This window comes from Culex quinquefasciatus, chromosome 1 (assembly GCF_015732765.1).
Source record: "Culex quinquefasciatus strain JHB chromosome 1, VPISU_Cqui_1.0_pri_paternal, whole genome shotgun sequence".
NCBI classification, from domain to species: domain Eukaryota; kingdom Metazoa; phylum Arthropoda; class Insecta; order Diptera; family Culicidae; genus Culex; species Culex quinquefasciatus.
The window spans coordinates 56,484,678-56,499,645 of record NC_051861.1 but is presented as its reverse complement, the minus strand read 5'-3'; the positions used below and the strand labels follow the sequence as shown (position 1 = coordinate 56,499,645).

Sequence of the window (14,968 nt, the reverse complement as noted above, 5' to 3'; positions counted from 1 at the left end):
GAAAAGCATTGCAAATTCATGTGCGTCGTCACGTGAAATTAACGTGTTTTGCTGTTGAACTTACCGTGTCGCGCGATTGAAAATACTCAAGTGATTTACACATGACATTCATATGGAAAGTAGTATGGGGCAGATTCACGTGTAAAACATGTGATGTTGCTGTGAGCCTTTCTTTCAGTGTAGACGCCATTTGATTGTTTTGTGTGAATAATTTTGTTGTTATTTCCAAAAGGGTTTGACAAAATACAGCAAGTTAATTCAACTCAATTTGATTTGATTCAATTGGTTTTGAGGGTTATTTTAACAAAAAATCGTCAAGTCAAAACAACAAAATATGTTATGATTCAAACATGCGTGATTTTTTTTGCGTGAAGGAATCGACAAACGTCCGACTGCGCCAGACACTCAAATTTACCAGATTATTTTTCGAGTGGGTTATGATGGCGTGATGTTTTCAAAACATACATATACATATGCGAATATGAGCATGCTCACCTTACTGCTGTCAGCGCACTTTGTTTCATTCCAATGTTGATATTAAATATTTCGTGAGGTGGGATTTATAAATGTTATTTGGGTGTTTTAATTTGTGCTGTTGAAGTTGACTTTAAATTAATTTCCAGGCTAAATTTATGTTGATAATGGTAAGAAAATTATTTCAACTCTTAAACTCTTCTTTTTTTGTTTTAGTTGAGCAATCATGTAATATAAATAATGATAGCTGTCATCCAACCAATTAATAAGTTTATTTTTAACACCAAAGGCATTCATTGAAGTCTAATAGTCTCGGAAGTTTAATTTCTATGATCAACTCCATCACCAAATTGAATTATATTCAATGTGTACTTTATTATTTTTTCCATTTCATGTTTTATAGTTCATTTTTGAAAATGCTAAAAGCTCTAAAAGTAAAGTGGATTATTTAGTGTGAAATTTAGGATACATAAAAAAGCAAAGCAATCCACTTTAACGACCCCCGGGTCTTTTGTGGTCTCTGTTGCAAGTTTCTACTCATTTCTAGGCGTCCGAAGGTTATGTGAGTCACTTAAAACCTCTTTTACGCTAGTGGATCGACGTTTTAATTCCCATCCGATAGAAGGCGTGATCAGGCAAATCTCGTCTCGAAAATGCCACCGGGTCCGTCTGGGATTAAACCCTGGCCATACTGGGGTGATATGCTACCACGCTAACCACTGCGCCACCGGACCCGTAGGATACATATTTAATGTTTTTTAGTGGATTCGTTGACTCAAGAGATATAAATAAATACTGTCCTTGTACAGACATACCCGATTTGCCCTGGATGATTTTACTCAACCATAATTGTTAGCAAAGAAGTAACCAAAAAGTTTATTTTATGTATTTTCTATCAAACTTTGTCTATGTATGCGCTAATACTTGTATACGTGTACTTTCAGGGTAAACTCACTGTTGTACCAATCCATCATAATCAAGAACTGTTAGAGGATTGTGTTCTTCTGATTAATTCGGAATGGCCTCGTAGCTTCAGTGCCCGCATGTGGAGTTTGCAAGCATCAAAAGATACACTTCCCACAAGTTTGGTTCTAATCGAGAAAGATGAACCTCAAAATGCTAAACCGACGGTTCTCGCTCACGCCAAACTGTCTGTTATCCCATCCGATCAGGTCATCTCGTTTGCGTTCAATCTATTAATACTGTTAATCTAAATTTGTTCGTTTCACCTATTTTAGGAAGCTGTATTCATCGAATCGGTAGTTGTTGATAGTCGTCGACGCGGTCAAGGTCTTGGGCGACTTTTAATGATGGCGTCTGAGCAGCATTGCTTTGGTGTTTTGAAACTGAAAACAATTTATCTCTCCACTATCGACAAACAAGCCTTTTACTCGAAGCTAGGATACCAGCTTTGTAATGCTATCAGTATATTTGGTACTAGAACTGCTCCAAACAACAGTACTAAAAAATATGGATGAAAAAACGATGGAAATTTGGTTGCAAAACAATGAGAATCATTCTAGAATTGACAATTAGCACACATCTTAAATGAAAGTTAGAGAAACTCGCGGGTTGCATTTTACTAGTAATTTAATCGCTTATAAAATCATAAGTTTTCGCCTTGAATCAATGATTTTATGAAATTCAAGATTTTGTTCAGAACGGGTTGGCATATGTTTGATTGTTAATTAAAACTAAAAATCTATTTTTCTATGATCACAGTCTTTTATTTTTAAAATATAGTAAAAAAAAAATGCTAAAAGAGATGTGGATTAGACATAAACAACAATGACTTTTGGGTGGGCATTCAGGGGCTTGTTCCGGTTAGTGACTGAGCCCTAATTCATGTAACTGGCACTTTGCATTTTTTTAATTTTTTTATAAGGGCTGGGACATGATTAAGACCAAGTCGGCATTTGTAATTACATTTTTCTTAAAGCTAGAAGTATTTTTTTTCTCGTTTATTTAACTGGCATTTGTAAACATAATTTGGCCAAGCGTTACTTATTTTTACAAATTCACACAATAATAATATTAAAAATTCAGAAAAAAATCACTAAACTGACTGGCGTAGTCCTCCGTCAAACGGCTGGCTTCCACAGTATTCTTTTCGGCACTGTTTGTGGTAGAATTTGTTGTTCTCGTTGTCCATGGTCATTGCTTTGTTCGTTTCTATCGGCGACCAGAGGAAAGCAGAAGTCGGAAGTCAGAATGAAAACGCGAGAATTTACATTAAGACTAACTAACGTTTATTTGTTGTAAAAAACACGACTGATCGAGTTGATCGCTAAACTGGTTATGAGGACGATCGATGAGTCGTCAAAGAAGGAGAGCTCGTCGTCGTCGTCATCGTGGTTGCCAGAAGGGCCTAGGATGTGCGCAGACTTGATGTGGACAGCGCAGATTTCCACACTCCTCCTCGATGGACAGCAGCAACGCCTACGCCAGCAGCCCGAGCGTTCCGCAGAACTGCCCAAGCTTCAACGGTCCCAGGGGCTTGGTGAAGAGATCGGCTATCAACCGGTTCGTCGGACAGTACTCCAACGCAATCTGCTTCGTGACGCACAGTTGCTGACGGCTTGCCCACGAGATTGCTCCTCCTCCAAAGGTGAAAACAAAGCCGGACGTTGAGCGTCTGTTTCCTGGGTCGCCGGCCCAGTCTGCTTCCGAGTGCCCAACAAGTGCTTCCCAGGCTCACCGCCCAGTCGAAGATAGTACTCCTCGTCGCTTTTAGATACCGGAGCACACGTTTTGCCGCGGTCCAGTCGGCTTCATTGGGCGCGCTGAACTTGCGCCCAAGAATTGCCGCACCGACCGCAATGTCCGGTCTAGCAGTACAGGCGATGTACATCAGTCCACCTACCAAGCTCCGGTACTTCGTCTGGTCTCCAAAGGGCGTACTCGGTTCTTCGGCTTTGAGGTACCCGGGGTCCATGGGTGACTTCGTGGTTTTCGCTTGCTCCATCCCAAACTTCGTGAGCAATTTGTCAATGTGGTTCTTCACCCGCACCTTGTAGCACCCGTTGTCGCGTTTCACCTCCATGCCCAGGAAGTGCTTGGCACCCCCCAAGTTGGTCAGCTCGAACTCTCTCTGTAGGCACCGGAAGATCCGGTCGATGTCGCCGACCTCGTACTTGTCCAGATGTTTCGGCAGCTGGATGTACCACTTCGGTCGACCGCCGCCGGCGCCGTCCGCGCCACCGGTTGGTGCCGGATAATCCTCGGGCTCTTCTTCAGGAACATCTTGAAGATCACTCACTGTTTCGTTCCCTTCATTTTCTTCTTCAGGAACTTCTTCCAGCTTTTCCCCACACGGCAGCAGCTCGATCTCCTCCTCAGCAGCTGGCGTTTCCGCGGCAGGTCGTTCCGCGGCAGGCGGTCCCGCCACTGTTTCTCTGACGGCGGGCGGCCCCACGGCAGGCGGCCCCGCGGCTGGCAACTCCACTTGAGAACTCCTGTTGCTCAACTCGATGAACTTGGCGTCGCACTTTCTCAATTCTTTGCTGTCGAATCCGTTACCTCCGTCCAAACGGTTGATCTGCATCTTCCGGCAGGTCCGGTTCTCCGTCCACCGTACCTTGATCCTGTCCACGGCCTCCGATGTGCATCGACTGACGTCGTCGATGAGGTGCATGACGTAACGCTTGACAGGTTGTGTTGACATTTGTATCGGGCCGCACAAGTCTGTACGCACGATGTCCAAAATCTGCGTCGAATTTCTTTCGGTCACTGGCGAGAAGGGGGCTTTGGCAGATTTCCTCCAGACAACACTCGCAAACGGACCGATTGCCACAGTCACGCACTTTCATCCCGGTGGCCAGCTGTTCATTGTTGATACGTTCGGCAGCTGCCAAGTCACGATGGCCCAGCCGCCGGTGCCATAGGTGTTGGCAACTCTCCGTGTGCTGCCCTGCGGATGCTTCTGCCAGGCACAGGAAGTACATCCCGCCGCGACGATCTCCGGTTGCCTCCACACGCCCGCTGGGGTCCGAAATCTGGCAGCCGACGTCGTCGAAGAACACTTTGAGGCCGTTGTGCGCCAGCTTGACACGGATATCAAGTTCGTTGACAAGCCGGGCACAAACTTAACCTCTTTCACCTCTATTTTCACCACATCTTCTTCGCCGTCTAGGCCAAACAACACAACACTGCCTTCACCTAGAATTTGCGTCTTCTTCCCGTCGGCGAGCGTGATCCAGCCGCCGGCAAACTCTCGGAGCGAGGTGAAAATCGACCGATCGCTCGTCATGTGTGCACTCGCGCCGCTATCGATCACCCAGCCAGCCCTTTCGTCACCGGGGTCACCGGCCGTGAACGCGACCGCTTTTGCGTCACTGTGAGCCGCCTTGGCTCTGCCGTTTTCTTCTTTCTTCGCTGGCGTGTCGCTGTTTTTCCTGCCCAATCGACAATTGCGCATCAAATGTCCGGGCTTCTTACACTGATAACACAGTTTTTCACGAATCTATGACATTTCCCCGAAACCCACATTCCCGAAAAGACATTTCCCCGAATGCCACATCTCCGAAAAGACACTTTCCCGAAATGTCATTTACCCGAAAATCATTTCCCGAACAATCCATTTCCCCGAATGACCACATCCCCGAATGGCGACTTCCCTAAAACCATTTTCCCGAATGGCCACTTCCCTAATTTTCCACATCCCCGAAAATCATTTTCCCGAATGACCATATCCCCGAACGGCCATTTCCCCGAACGCCACTTCCCCGAACCCGGTCAGGCGGGTATGCCCGTTGCCCAGAACCGCGCGCGCGGTTCTGGGCAACGGGCATACCCGCCTGACCGGGTTCGGGGAAGTGGCGATCAATGAAGTATCATGTCCACAATTGAACGTTCAAAAAATTCCGAGATTTTTACGAGCGTTTTATTCCAGCTCCACTTGAGTTTCTCCCAAATCCCAAATTTTGCGTTACGTAATAAAAGAACGCTCCTTATTTCTAATGAACAAATCTAAATAGCTGCGTGCCGCTTAATTCATTTGCCTATTTTTCTCATTTCGTCGCATTCGAGCTAACTTGTCGTACGTCGATTTTGGGCCAAATTGAATTAAGAAAGCCATTTTGTGCAGCTCACATTGCCCAAAACTCGATTTCAATTCTGAGATATTCAATAAAAACCGAAAATTTTGTCTCGTGCTAACTTGACACACTCTGAAAATTGCTGTAAGTGAGACAACTGGCCAAAGAGGTTTCAGATCAGAATGCGTTTGACACACGTACATGCCCGACTACCGTAAACGATTGTAATTATAACTCGGGACCTCAGCAACCAAATTCAAACAAATTTCAGGACAATGCACAGAATGGTCAACAAAATATAACGTGATTGTTATTGTTTACATAGCGTGCTCTATTTTTCGTTTATTCAAGGTCAAACACTAACACGCATTTTTCTCGGAACGTCAAAAAGCGACAAACGACAAGATAGCACGACAGGGTCGATTTGATACATTGATCATTTCGGTGCTGTGCAATCCTTACCACGTGGATACCGTTTTGGAAAATTGTGCTTTGCTGAAAATTGTCCGATACAAAAAAAATCTTTTTTATTGAACATGGATGATCTCAAAACCTCGCTTTCTTGAAGTTTCCGCGTGGTTTATGAATACGGTCATTGATTTTTTTTTCATATTTAAAAACACACGTAGGAGAATTTAATATTAAGGTCATATTTTTGTAAAAATATCCCTAAAAACAATTTAGTTTATATCTAAGTTAATATCATTCGGGAAAATGGAACTTTCGGGGAAATAACCATTCGGGTATATGTAAATTCGGGAAAACGACAGTTCGGTAAAATGGCCATTCAGGTAAATGACATTCGGGGATATGGAATTTTCGGGAAAATGATTTTCGGGGATGTGGAAATTTCGGGAAAATGATTTTCGGGGAAATGGCACTTTCGGGGAAATGATTTTCGGGAATGTGGAATTTTCGGGGAAATGATTTTCGGGGATATGGGATTCGGGAAAGTGGGATTCGGGAATATGGGATAAAACCGTTTTTCACATTTCTGCTCGGCCGACCGCATGGCCTTTTCCACTTTCAGCTCACCGCCGCCATCGCGCTCCTGCCGACGATGGTACTCGTCCGACAGCTTGGACTTGACCGTGTCCAGCGTCAGGTCCTTGTCCGACTGCAGGTCCAGCGCCGCTACCAGGTGGTCAAACGATGATGGCAGACTGCGGAGCAGCATGCACACCCGGACATCGCTGGCCAGGTCCATGCCAGCCTCTTGTAAACGATCGAACAAATCGTCCAACTCCAACACGTGCTGTTCGAGGTCACCGCGTTCGGTGAGGTTCGTCGAACATAACCTCTTCAAAAGGCTTACTCGAAACGACCGAGTCGTTTTCAGGTGGTACGCTTTCAGCTTGTCGTACACTTCCTTCGCGTGGGTGCTGCCCTTCACGATCGGGAACTGGTTGTCCTCAATTAACAGCAGGATCGTTGACCGCGCCTTCCGGTCCTGTGCGACCCACTCCGGCTTCCGGGCGTCCCCGACCGGGATGGCGTCCGTCACGACGGACCACATGTCTTCGCGGGAAAGCAGCGCTTCGATCCGGATGTTCCAGGTTTGCCAGTTCCGGCCATTCAGTTTCTGAATGGCGAACTTTTCCGCCATTTTGTTCACTTCCGGTACGGAACACAAAGGCACAGACAAACAATAGTCTCTAAAAAAAACTTTTTCCACTGCGGGAACAAAGAAAACCACGCGGTTTTTCTTTTTACAACCGAACCTTCTATTCCGACTCTGCTGGGCCCATAACCTATCGGCGACCAGAGGAAAGCAGAAGTCGGAAGTCAGAATGAAAACGCGAGAATTTACATTAAGACTAACTAACGTTTATTTGTTGTAAAAAACACGACTGATCGAGTTGATCGCTAAACTGGTTATGAGGACGATCGATGAGTCGTCAAAGAAGGAGAGCTCGTCGTCGTCGTCATCGTGGTTGCCAGAAGGGCCTAGGATGTGCGCAGACTTGATGTGGACAGCGCAGATTTCCACAGTTTCCACTAATCGTCGTCGGTGATGTGTCTGCGTCGTCATCTACGCAGCTTCTTTTTTTCCGCACATTTGTCGGCTTCTTCTCCCGATAACTGCCGTTTTGCTTTTCCCTTCTTCCCAACAGTAGTAAATCCGTCATTGCCATTGTCCTGAGTAAGTGGAGCAATGACTTGGGATTCAACTACTGTTGGTTGGGCTGGAGCCAAAACAATCGGCGCTGGGGGGCTGGATGATTTTGGTTTTTTCTGTGTCTTTGCTGCTAGTGAGCAGCTCTTGGACACGTGGCGTTTTTCGCCGCAGCGGCGACACGTGGCAATTTGATGTGTGTGCGTTGCAAGTGTGACCAGTTCGCACACAGTGATGTAGGATGGCACGGGTTTGGACAGCTTCATCTTCAGCACCCGCACACCATTCGGCACGCCGGCGAAGAAGTTCCTCCAAACCTCGTCCTTGATTGTGAGTACTTCACCGTACTCACGCATGGCCTCGGCGATTAGGGCGTTCGGTAGGTCTAGCGGTAGATCGTGGATCCAAACGTCGACGGTGTTGTCGTCGACGTAGATCGGAATTTTGATGGTCGGGTTGGCCTTAAAGGCGTACTTGCAGTGATTTTGTGCTGCTATCTTGGTGGCGGCTACGGGGTCCGAAATCTCGATCAGCACACAATGGCGGATGTTGTGCAGCTGGATGCTTTATGGTTGGAAGGAGATATTCCCAGGCCTTTCTCTACAAACCGCTGCACCACGTCCAGTTTGGGGCGTTCGGGAGGACGCTGAAGTCGACGACTAGGGTGTTTTTGCGGACAGCACTCATTTTGCAGAGTCTGCCACAAAGCTCGTATTGTTTAGCGTAGCACAGCAAGGAAGCACGTCTAGTGCACACAAGAGGTCATTGCCAACTGAGCTAGAAGTAATTACAGAGGATCTTGTGTGTGATGTTTGTGGGAGGGAAGCCGACGCATTTGAATTTTAAATGGGATTAAACCCAAAGACCAAAAGAGTGCAGGGTACAACTTGCATGCTACGTTTTACCTCGAATTGATCGTGCGGACATCCCATCTCGCTTCCGCCGCGCGGATTCCTCCTGAACTAGGTCGTGCATGTTTCGTTTCATCTCGAATTGATCGTGCGGACATCCCATCTCGCTTCCGCCGCGCGGATTCCTCCCGAACTTGGTCGGGCATGTTTCGTTTCATCTCGAATTTAATCGTGCGGATACCCATCTCGCTTTCGCTGCGCGGATTCCTTCTGAACTAGGTCGGGCATGTTTTGTTTCATCTTGAATTGATCGTGCGGACATCCCATCTCGCTTCCGGCGCGCGGATTGTCGGGCGGCTCTTTCATTGGCCACCGGAAGTCCACATAGCGTCGACGGCCTTCTGTAGTTCCTCGGCGTAGCCGGTTCCGTTGATTGATGCACTTATCATGCCTCTGTTGACAACTTTTGTTGTATCGGAGAAAACTCGCACAGTTGGGCCACCGGAGAAGGAAATAAAAGGACACAAACGATACGAATTAAAATAATACTTTATTGTACGAGTTCACAAATCCGAATGATATCAGAACTGGGATGCTGACGTAAGCTTGTTGATACTGTTGACGTCGGGCCTCCTGTCAAGCACGCTGACAGTAGTGAGCCTCCAGGTTGGTAGCGGTCCTGTTGCTGGTAACCGCCAAGGTTCCCAGTCTCAACATATCCCCTCTTAAGATTGGTAGTGCTGGTCGAAACATGGGAATGCTTTTCGATTCATGGAAGAACGACGATGTTGACCACTACCGATGTCGGCTCAGGAAGAATGGACACCGCTTGTGCAACGGCAAGGATGATGTGGTGATCATGGGACCAGATGGTTTGGGCGGTACAAATGACAAAGGGCTGAACAAAACTGGAGTAAAGATGACACGAAGCATTCTTTACCTTCAGCTTGATGCACGATGAAGGCTCCGATTTTGCGACTTTTTGTTGCTGTTGGCAGAAGGACTGACATATGGGAAGAATCCAAAGCGATTGAACGATCTTTCTTCCTCCTCCGAATTTCTTAAAGGTGCGTGTGGGAGAGCTCGAGTCACACACGGGAGGCGGCCACGGTGGAAGTTGCCCGAAGTACGACATGGAATTACCCGCTTCCGGCCGCAGTCCACTGGTGGCGATGTACGGCTGAAGGGAGCCAGCTGCATTGGCTACGACCTTGCACGGTGACCATGGATGATGCTGCTGCCACATGGTAAAGTGAAGGAACCCTCCGCTGGCCTTGAATACACCGGTTTGGACGTGCGCTGCATATGACGGCCAACTCGAGAAGTTGTTCGGGTTGTTTTTTACCTGCTTGTGCCGACCGAGCTCGTTGTGGGTGGCACCGTGAGCCACACACGGCCCCGAACGAAGGATGAGCTGATCCCAAGTCTGGTCGATGACGTCGGCAGAAAGTTCGATCTGCTCAGTTGTCGACGCTGAAGCTTGGGCGAACTTGCTGCTTGATGGGTTCACAGGCTTGGGCTGGAACCGCTGACCGGAATTGTCCACATCGTCGTTTCCAGGTTGTTGGGCCTCCCGGACGAGCTTCCGACGTGCTTGATCGTCGCCGACGATGACAATGAACATCTCACCTGCTGGCTGCGGAGCGATCTCGGCAGCTTCACGGACTCGCTTCGGTTGAGCCGTGCTTGCGACGAGTATTGAGGTGGATGTGTTGATGATGATGTTGGTGTGCGCCCTCGAATGCGATCATTCACCCAGGGTGATTCGTGGCACACTTTGCCGCCGTCGCCACCGTGAGGATTTGTTGAGCAACCCAGTTGGCAGGGTGCTGGGCTGCGTTGCGTGGTTGACGTAACCTCACTTTGTTGCTGCAGAGGAAGATCACGTACAGTGCGTATCGAGGAAGATGGCGCGGCCGCCATTGTTGCTAGAACTTGCTGGAGTTGATGCTGCTGCTGGACAAGCAGTCCCATCATCTTTGAGCAGCGGAGCATCATCTGGTCCAAGGAGAGCACGGGTAGTCCGGGACATGGGGCGTGATGACAGAGGTCACCCGGATGGACGTTGCCATACGGTGTTGCTTGAGCTGGACCCGGGCCGATGGACGCCAATCCGTGGAACATCGCTTGCTGATCGCCGGGGACACCTTTTACGTGGCCAGCCGTTGGTGGGTGTTGCTGGCCGTAGCGCGATAGTTGCTGTGCGTGGAATTCCGGGCCGACGGGAAAATGGCCGTCCACCGGCCGCTCCATGTCGGGAATCACGACGCCATCGCGAAGGCAATCAATCAACGGCGGGTTGACTGTTGCGGATTCTATTTTATTCCTCCTCCTCCGCGCGTGGATAGCTTATAGTGGAGAAAAATCCACTACAACTCCCGGAATCGTCACCACTGTTGTATCGGAGAAAACTTGCACAGTTGGGCCACCGGAGAAGGAAATAAAAGGACACAAACGATACGAATTAAAATAATACTTTATTGTACGAGTTCACAAATCCGAATGACACCAGAACTGGGATGCTGACGTAAGCTTGTTGATACTGTTGACGTCGGGCCTCCTGTCAAGCACGCTGACAGTAGTGAGCCTCCAGGTTGGTAGCGGTTCTGTTGCTGGTAACCGCCAAGGTTCCCAGTCCCAACAACTTTCATCTGACTCTCGGCCAAGCCGTTTTGCTGGGGGAATAATGGAGTAGAAAATATCGGTTTGATACCCCTCTGGGCGCAGTAAGCCTTGTACTCTGCTCTGTTGAAGGGGGGGCCGTTGTCCGACTTGTACCAACACTGCTCCCAGCGCAACCGGAGATGCGTCCGTGTACAAGATGGTTTTCCGTCCTCGGAAAAGAACCCGAGAGTGGCACAGCTGTTCGTAATCTTGTCCTTGACCGCTTTGAAAGCAGTACTTCGTTGCGGACCCCATGTCCAAACCTTGTAAGTGTGATATTCTCAAGCTTGTAATAAAACACAATAATGCGGCTTCCAACGCACCGCTTTATTCGTCCATCTTCGTACACAGACTGAACTCACAGCGTTCACACGCTTATCTTTGTTAACCTAAACTGAACACTAATTTAGGCATAACACGGCTAATCTAGAATGCCACATCCTCCCCTTCGATAAATTATGAATGAATGATAACTTAAAAACTATCACTTGTATCGTAACTCTTAATTCTAGGTCCTCGATGAACTGTATCGTAGAAGTGATGTACACAGCGTTCGGTCCCTCCGGTAGTCATCATCAGTTCTTTGAATTCCAAATGATTGCTCCTTCTGTTCTTCCCTCTTCCTCTGCTACCGCTAAAAAAAAAAAAAAAAACAAACGAGCAAAAACAGAGAAAAGCCAACCACAAACAAAAACATAATATTAACCGAACAGTGATCTAAATCAAATTCAGCAACTTATACCATAAAGTACTAAACTTATTTCATAATTTTCCTGCAATCTTCTGATACTGCTAACAATTGCAAATCCCTTGTCCCAGTTTGCCTGTATTTCCCTAATTCCTTTTGTTTACTTTGATCAGTCTTACCCACAAACAGTTTATTTTATATTCCTTCAAATTATACATTTACCATAGAGTTAAATGAACATAGTAATTTAATAACTTTTTCTAATGCTATCTTTAAAATCCCTTACAATAATAACCATCCTATATATAATCCTAATCATCATCTGAAGTCGATTGCTTAATGGAGAGAAGGTAGCGCATCATCACGAGCTGGACCTTATCACGGCGCCTTTGGGAAGGCGACTTATGGTATGTTACCATTAGTTGAGTAAAAATTGAATTGAATCCGCGTTGTAAATGCCAGCACCCATACTCTTCAAGGGTTCTCTCCTTGTGGGAACTAGGAAACCATTTGCATTAAAAATAACAAAGAACCATCGTTTGTATTTTCAACTTGACATATTCATCCAGGTACAAGTAGAATGATGTCCAAATTCTTACATCATACAAATTTCTAAAAACAAAAAATAGGTCGTTCGCTCAACAGCATTAACTTGGCGTTCTCTATTGCGAGATTCCTACTCGAAACTTGGTGTTCGAAGGTTTGATTGTTGAGGCAATTGCAAACCTCTTTTTACACCATAGCTTCCTTCCACCCGAAATTCAAACTGACGACCTTTAGATTGTTAGTCCATCTGCTTAACAGCGACTCTACCGAGACAGGACAAATTGCTTTTTATCTTCTACTATCTCCTGATTTTACTCGACCAATAACAAAAACTCTTCTTTATTGCCATTCTTAATACACAACCAATACACAATAGAGCCAAACTCGGGTACCATGTCTCGCCTTTTCCGAAAATGTTGAAACACGTGTAACCATCTCTCTATCATGTCAGCCATTTATTTTGCCTTACGTTTCAATGATACTGCCAATAGGGACCTCAAGCTCAACGGAAATGTTTATGTACAACGGTTAGAACACGCTTACAGTAATTTATGAACACTTTTTCAACTTTAACACAAATAAAAAGGAACAAGACAAATTTTGCTTATGATGGATCAACTTTCCATTTCTAACCCTTTGTGGTCGTACAAAGGGTAAATGTACTCAGAAAAATAAACTTTATCGTTATAATACATTAATCAGCAGTTAAAGCTTAATTTTAGAATCCAATTGTGAATGTGTCACAATCAAGATATATTTTGTTTTGTACAATCTATACCTCTCTGCAATATGGAACTATTTTATCCAATAAGTTTCGTTTACAAAGAAAATAGTTCATGTGCATGTTACATGTTTTTTTTCTCTGTTCTTCCATTTTTTCGTACAGCTACCTTAAGGTGATTTATATTATTTGTTAATCTTGATTTCAATCAAATCAGTGTCCTGATTTATTAACATAAAATTTAACGACTAACTTGAAGAATCACTGAAACAAACTCGAACGATAAAACACAGCTGAACTGTACCGAAAAGCTCAAAATCTGACTACTCGTTAATGAATAATTTATTCTGATGCTTTGGTGAGCTTATATAGCTTTCAGCTATACTATTCATTCATTTTTTCTATGATTATTAATTTAAAACAACTTGTATATTATTCTGAACAACATTCTTCGGCAGCGTGTCTTGTGATTATCCTATAAAAGTTTCATTTAACTTTTAAACAGTTGTTTGCTATGAATTAAATATGCCACTATTTTATATAAACCTGTTCAAGATATTTGGCCATAAGTTTAACCAGACTCATCTTTCCATAACACTTTCTACTTCTGTTAACCTTTGGCTAAAGCCATCTCAATTCTTTTGGATTCCGCTGGCCATGGACCCACCTTCTTTTTCCAAACAAATTTTAATCTGAGTTGGTCATGGCCTAAACCCGACTCAATTGTCAGCAACTTTTTTTTCAAGGAGGTCATGGGCTAAGCCCGACTCCGCTTTGTAAACACACTTTAGTTTAAGTTGGTCATGGGCTAAACCCGGCTCAACTATCAGAAACTCTTTTTTATGAAGGTCATGGGCTAAACCCGACTCCTCTTTTCAAACACAGTTTAGTTGGTCTTGGGCTAAGCCCGACTCAACACTTTTGGCTTTCGCTGGCCATGGGCTAAACCCACCTTCTTTTTTTAAACACGTTAGTTTAAGTTGGTCATGGGCTAAACCCGGCTCAACTATCAGCAACTCTTTTTTTTTCCTAAGAAGGTCATGGGCTAAACCCGACTCCTCTTTTCAACCACACTTTAGTTTAAGTTGGCCTTGGGCTGAACCCGACTCAACTGTCAGCAACTGAATCCACTTTCTTTTTCATCTCTTTGTTTGCTAGTCATGAACCTAACCCGACTCACCTTTTTGAAACCAATTGCATTTTTTTTCGACCAAGACTTCCATTCTTAACTTTCAAAAACAATTTGGTTATAGTTGGAAATGGGTCAAACTTGACCCAACTACCTGAAATTCAACATTGTTTTTTTAAAACTATCTCTCTCGTTTTTTCCATGCTTTGTCTGTGCTTTCTTGTGAAACTTCCTTAAAGAATATAACCGAACTGTACTTCTAGCCCATTTACTGTTTTTATAGTTCTCCCATCGAATCTAATCGAATTTCATCGTAAAAATCTAAATCGGTAATTTATACATTACTTGGCCAGAACAATTGGAATACTTTCATCCTTTATTCGAAGATAGAAAAACAAACTATTCTTAGATAAACCTGTAATCAAACAACTTGGCGCAATTATTTATGAGACCTTTTCATATTTATTAGTTAACTTTGGCAGTAAAATAAAACTTCTCTTTTCAGGTTCCTTTTATCTCATTTTACTGACTTTTGCCCTTCATACTAGTCTCAATGAATCGTAAAAAAAATCGAAGCATATCTATTTCTAATTAAAAATCTTGTTATGTATCTTTTTTTTCCAATCCAATCGCTAAATGTTTTTTTTTATAAATAACTCTCACACTCTCTCCATTTCTCATTTTTAAAATGTATGAATATAGAGCTTTAACCGAGGCTTTAACTTTAAATAATGCTTCATAAC

At 44.9% G+C, this 14,968-nt stretch overlaps 1 protein-coding gene across 1 annotated transcript; it reads left to right on the top strand.

Moving 5' to 3' along the window:
* The first annotated feature begins 345 nt into the window (after window positions 1-345).
* Window positions 346-1,964, top strand: LOC6044481 (N-alpha-acetyltransferase 80). Its single transcript, XM_001861959.2, has 3 exons — window positions 346-644; window positions 1,419-1,646; window positions 1,713-1,964. Exons 1-3 carry the CDS (start codon window positions 633-635, stop codon window positions 1,950-1,952), a joined length of 480 nt encoding a protein of 159 aa, XP_001861994.2. The 5' UTR covers window positions 346-632; the 3' UTR covers window positions 1,953-1,964.
* Window positions 1,965-14,968: the final 13,004 nt, after the last annotated feature.